Genomic DNA, 5,592 nt, shown 5'->3' with positions numbered 1-5,592 from the left:
AGACCAAAAATCACACTACAACAAAGATATTTGTACCAGAATGTTTATTGCAGCCCAATTCATAATTGCTAAGTCATGGAAGAAGCCCAAGTGCCCACTGACCCATGAATGGATCAATAAATTGTGGTATATGTATACCATGGAATATTATCCAACCTTAAAGAAAGATGGAGACTTTACCTCCTTCATGTTTACATGGATGGAGCTAGAACATATTCTTCTTAGCAAAGTATCTCAAGAATGGAAGAAAAAGTATCCAATGTATTCAGCCCTACTATGAAACTAGTTTATAGCTTTCACACAAAAGCTATAGCCCAATTATAGCCCAAGAATATGGGGACAGGGGAGAAGGGAGGGGAGGGGGGAGGATGGGTGGTGGGAGGGTGATTGGTGGGACCACACCTATTATCCATCTTATAAGGGTACATGTGAATCTTTCTAAATGTAGAATATAAATATCTTAACACAATAACTAAGAAAATGCCATGAAGGCTATGTTAACCAGTTTGGTGAAAATATTTCAAATTGTATATAAAACCAGCACTCTGTGCCCCATGACTGCATTAATGTACACAGCTATGATTTAATAAAAAGAAATACTCCAATTAGCCCAAGAAGCTATATTTAGACACATATATGTAAAAAACCTACAATAATAGTATTTACCACTATTTACAAATACTATAAATAATACTATTTACCACTAAATATTATTTGTACTGAAACTATCCATTAATATATTCCTCCTGTATCCAAGAAAGATAGTGAGAAAAGATCAATGTCTTTAAAAATCTGTATCTCTATTACCCATAACAATGTTTGGCACGTACACATAAAAGGCTGGATTTTATAGGATTTTTTCTTACTTAACCTCAACTAGACTATCTTATAAATAAAAATAAATATAAATTTTTAAAAACCTCAACTAAAGCTCATTTCTTTCATCAAGAAAGAAAATCACATGGCAATTAAGTGAAAAAATTATGCAAAATACAATGAAAGTAACGATTCTAAAACCAAAATTGAGTACAAAGGAAATATAATGGTAATTCATGTAAGCAGAAGTTACGACTATGTATTTATCCAACAGTCAATCTGCCAAATGAACTGTAAGCCCTGAAACATAAGCAGCGGGAGAAATATTTGCTTTAAAAGAAGCAAGTCAGATTTGCAACTATTAGAATACCAAGTCCTAAAGCTACAAGTAAGCCCTTCTCTCTGCATCAGAATCACTTTCCTATGCTCAAACCATAAAAACAAAACTTAAAAAGCAGTTCTTTTTCATCTTATTATATGAAAATACATTAAGAAATGTTTTAACATTCAATGTGGTTTAAATGAAAAGAGAATATACTCTGCAGTCAAACATGCCTGGGTTCAAATTCCTTGCTAACATTTAGAACTATGTAATCCTGATCATTTCTTTTTCTTTTTTCTTTTTTTTGGTTGGGGAATCAATGAGGGTACAATGAGCCAGGTTATACTGCTTTCGTTTCCTGAGTGAAGTCTCTCTATTAATAGTGTCCTGCTCCCAAGAAGTGTGTCACACACTGTGGTACCACACTCCCCTCCCTCCTTCCTTCTCTCCCTCTCCCATTCCCTCTCCTCCGTGTACTAGCATCAATCGTCCTCGTATTAGAATTGAGTACATTGGATTCTTGCTTCTCCATTCTTGTGATGCTTTACTAAGTAGAACATATTTTAACTCCATCCAAATTAATTACAAAAGATGTAAAGTCACCATCTTTTTAGTGGCTGTATAGCAGGCGTCCTCAAACTACGGCCTGCAGGCCACATGCAGCCCGCCTAGGACATTTATCCGGCCCACTGGGTGTTTTTCCCACTGCTGCCTGTCCTGCTTAGCAGCTGACTCATCCTAGGGCCCACAGTCCGGCCCTCCAATGGTCTGAGGGACAGTGAACTGGCCCCCTGTTTAAAAAGTTTGAGGACCCCTGCTGTATAGTATTCCATAGTATACATACACCACAGCTTGTTAATCCATTCATGGGCTGGTGGACATTTGGGTTGTTTCCACAATTTGGCAATTATACATTGAGTTGCAATAAATAGTCTAGTGCAAATGTCCTTATGGTAAAATGATTTTTTTTTCTTCTGGATAGATGCCAGTAATGGGATCGCAGGATCAAATGGGAGGTCTAGTTTGAGTTCTTTGAGGATTCTCCATACTACCTTCCAAAAGGGTTGTTATTAGTCTGCAGTCCCACCAACAGTGTAAACATGTTTCCTTCTCTCTACAACCACACCAGCATCTTCTGCTTTGAGTCTTTGTGATGTGGGCCCTTCTCATTTGGGTTAGGTGATATCTCAGAGTGGCTTTGATTCGCATTTCTCTGATAATTAGGGACAATGAGCATTTTTTCATATGTCTTCTTTGGAGAAGGTTCTAGAGAAGGTTTTATTCATTTCACTTTCCCATTGATATAAGGAATTGTTGGCTTTTTTTGTTGTTGTTGCCACTTAATTTTTAGTTCTCCATAGATTCTAGTTATCAAGATTTTGTCTGATTCATAACATGCAAATATCTTTTCCCATTCTGATGGTTGTCTATTTGCTTTGGTTTTTGTCTCCTTAGCTGTACAGAGCTATTCAGTTAATTAAGTCCCATTTGTTTTTGTTGTTGCTGCTGCAATTTCCATGCAAGTCTTCTTCATGGAAGACTTCAAATCTTTCCCCAGGCCTCTATCTTCAAGTGCCTTCCCCACACTTTCTTTGATGATTTTTATTGATTCATGCCTTAGATTTAGATCTTTTATCTGCCTTGAATCCTAAGTAAATTTCCTTAACCTTTGTGAGCCTGTTCCCTCACTTATACAATGATAGCAAAAATGCCCATATTTAAAGTTATTGTAAGATAAAAATCAGAAAGTACCTATAACTTTGTGTTTTGTAGATTTAAAAAAATTATCTACAGTACCTAACACATAGTAGATGCTCATTAAAATTTGCTGAATTTATATACAATAAAATACTAATTCTAGCCTGGCATAGTTATTCATACCTATAATCCTAGCACTTTGAGAGGCCATGACTATAGGATTGTTTGAGGCCAGGAATTCAACACCAGACTAAGCTACATAGGAAGACCTATCTCTACAAAAAATAGAAAAATCAGCTAGGCATGATGACAGGTACTTATAGTCCCACTTACTCAAGAGGATGAGGCAGAAAGCTCACTGAGCCCTGAAGTATGAGCTACAATGTGCTGGGATGACACCACTGCACTCAAGCCCAAATAATTAGAGTAAGACCCTTTCTCAAAAATAAGTTAACTAAATTTTAAAAGTAAATAAAATATTATTAATTCTGCTATTGCTTTTTTCTTTTCACAGTCAGAAGCAACCAGTTCAGATCTAATATGTAAAATAACCAAAATTTAATCCCTCCTCCTAACTAAACATTCCTGGCATTTCCAAATGCCTAGTTATTTTGCTCACATTTATCATTCAGAGCCAGCCAGGTTGCCAACTAGTCAACCTAGGTATGTATAAGGAATAAGATTCTCAGGGTATAATCCACATAGGCAGAAAACACCATTTAAGACCAAACACAACAAATAAGAGAGCTCACAAGTGCTACAAAAAACTAAGACAGTTGTACAGGATATCTTTATAGGGATTTGTTCAGCTCAATATAATAAAGAAAACTGCAACAGGAAATAAAAATACTTGTACTTAAAATAATGAAGAATTCATAGAAAGTACTTTTCATACTCTTCCCCAACATAAACAAACAACTACCTCTCAACAAAAGGTGGCTTAGACCATATTTAATGGTATGACAGAGTCCAATACTCCCACATAAACCACCACTCAGACCAGAAGACAAGATCCATATTACCAACCATTGCAACCACCTTGATTCACAAGCTTAATGTTACTGCTCAAAAGCCAGTATCTCTTATAACTCCATAAGTATAGCTCCCAGGGTCCCTCAAGGGGCATGCCCAATTTTAAGAGTCTCAATCAATTATCTGTAGTATATAGTTCCTCCCAATACAGATGCAATTGGCTAATCGATATCATATTTACCATAAACAATGCTGCCTAGTAATACAGTTGAAATATTTTAGCAGATTACTAAAGGAATAAAGAAGGGAGTTAACCAAAGGTCAAATTCTTTTTTTTTTTTTAAGACAGAGTCTCACTTTGTCACCCTCGGTAGAATGCCGTGGTGTCACAGCTCACAGCAGCCTCAAACTCCAGGGCTCAAGAGATTCTGTTGCCTCAGCCTCCTGAGTAGCTGAGACTACAGGCACCTGCCACAACACCTGGCTGTTTTTCAGAGACGAGGTCTCAGTCTTGCTCAAACTGGTCTCAAACTTGTGAGCTCAAGGAATCCACCTGCATTGGCCTCCCAGAGTGCTAAGATTACAGGCATGAGCCACCGTGCCTGGCCAAAAGGTCAAATTCTCATGTGAAAGGGAAAGACTTCATTAACCCCTTTACTCACAATCACCAATTATTTCAATCCAATCCTTTTTGTAAGGCAATCACCTTTCTTATAAGGTGATAAAAGAATCCAATTATTAATATAAAGATACTATAAAAGTTAAAGATTTTATGCAAATATAGTATCATTACAATATGTGCAGTTCCTCTGCTTTCTCCAAAGATAATTTCCTTATGTTCAACAGATAAAAATCATAATAGAGAAAAATACTCAACTTACCACATTTTGACAAGTCTGAATCTTCTCTTGAGCCAGATTATATTCTGCCCAAATTTTCTCTAATTCATTCAAAGAAGCTGGGGTAGTAAGACACCCCTCATCCAAAACTTGTAGAGCATCTGAAAGGTCATTTCCAAAACGAACATTGATGCTGACGTGCCTATTTTAAAAAATAGCAAAAGGGAAAAGGTCAATAAATTAGAAAATTAGAGGCATGACTCACACCGGTAATCCTAATACTCTGGGAGGCCAAAGCAGATGGACTGCCTGAGCTCAGGAGCTGGAGACTAGCCTGAGCCAGAGCAAGACCCCGTCTCTATTAAAAATAGAAAAACTAGCCTAGAGTAATGGCCCATGCCTATAGTCCCAGATACACAGGAGGCGGAGGCAAGAAGATTGCTCAACCCCAAGAATTTGAAGTTGCTATGAGCTATGATGACACCACAGTACTCTACCCAGGAGAAGAGAGTAAGACTCTGGTTCAAAAAAATAGAAAAAGAAAATTGGTATAAATAAAGTTATACTTAAATTATAGTGATCTAAAAGTTACTACTTTAATAGTAGTGGCTATGAAAAGATATTTTTAAAACTTTACATAAAATATTAAATAAAAACATGTTTGGAATTGCTTCTCAGCCTCTTGACTAAGATTAAGTGTAAAAAACATACTTGTGGATAGGCTTTTAACTTTGTGACAAAAAAAATTTGTGGAAAAATATTTTAACTATATTAGACAACTTCGGCTCGGCGCCTATAGCTCAACTGGCTAAGGCGCCAGCCACGTACACCTAAGGTGGCGGGTTCGAGCCTGGACCCACCAAACAACAATGACGGCTGCAACCAAAAAATAGCCGGGCGTTGTGGCGGGCACCTGTGGTCCCAGCTACTTGGGAGGCGGAGGCA

General features: G+C 37.2%; 1 protein-coding gene across 2 annotated transcripts in view; it reads right to left on the bottom strand.

Annotated features, from left to right (window-relative positions):
- Positions 1–5,592, bottom strand: part of STK31 (serine/threonine kinase 31) — a 144,800-nt gene that overhangs the window by 76,381 nt on the left and 62,827 nt on the right. For both annotated transcript variants that reach the window (XM_003788507.2, XM_003788508.2), the window contains exon 10: positions 4,690–4,849. In XM_003788507.2, coding sequence (XP_003788555.1) covers positions 4,690–4,849 — 160 coding nt within the window. The remainder of the gene's footprint in view (positions 1–4,689; positions 4,850–5,592) is intronic.

This window comes from Otolemur garnettii, unplaced genomic scaffold, assembly GCF_000181295.1.
Source record: "Otolemur garnettii isolate 467f Iridium unplaced genomic scaffold, OtoGar3 scaffold00028, whole genome shotgun sequence".
In the NCBI taxonomy this organism is placed as follows: domain Eukaryota; kingdom Metazoa; phylum Chordata; class Mammalia; order Primates; family Galagidae; genus Otolemur; species Otolemur garnettii.
This window is presented reverse-complemented; position numbering and strand designations above follow the sequence as displayed.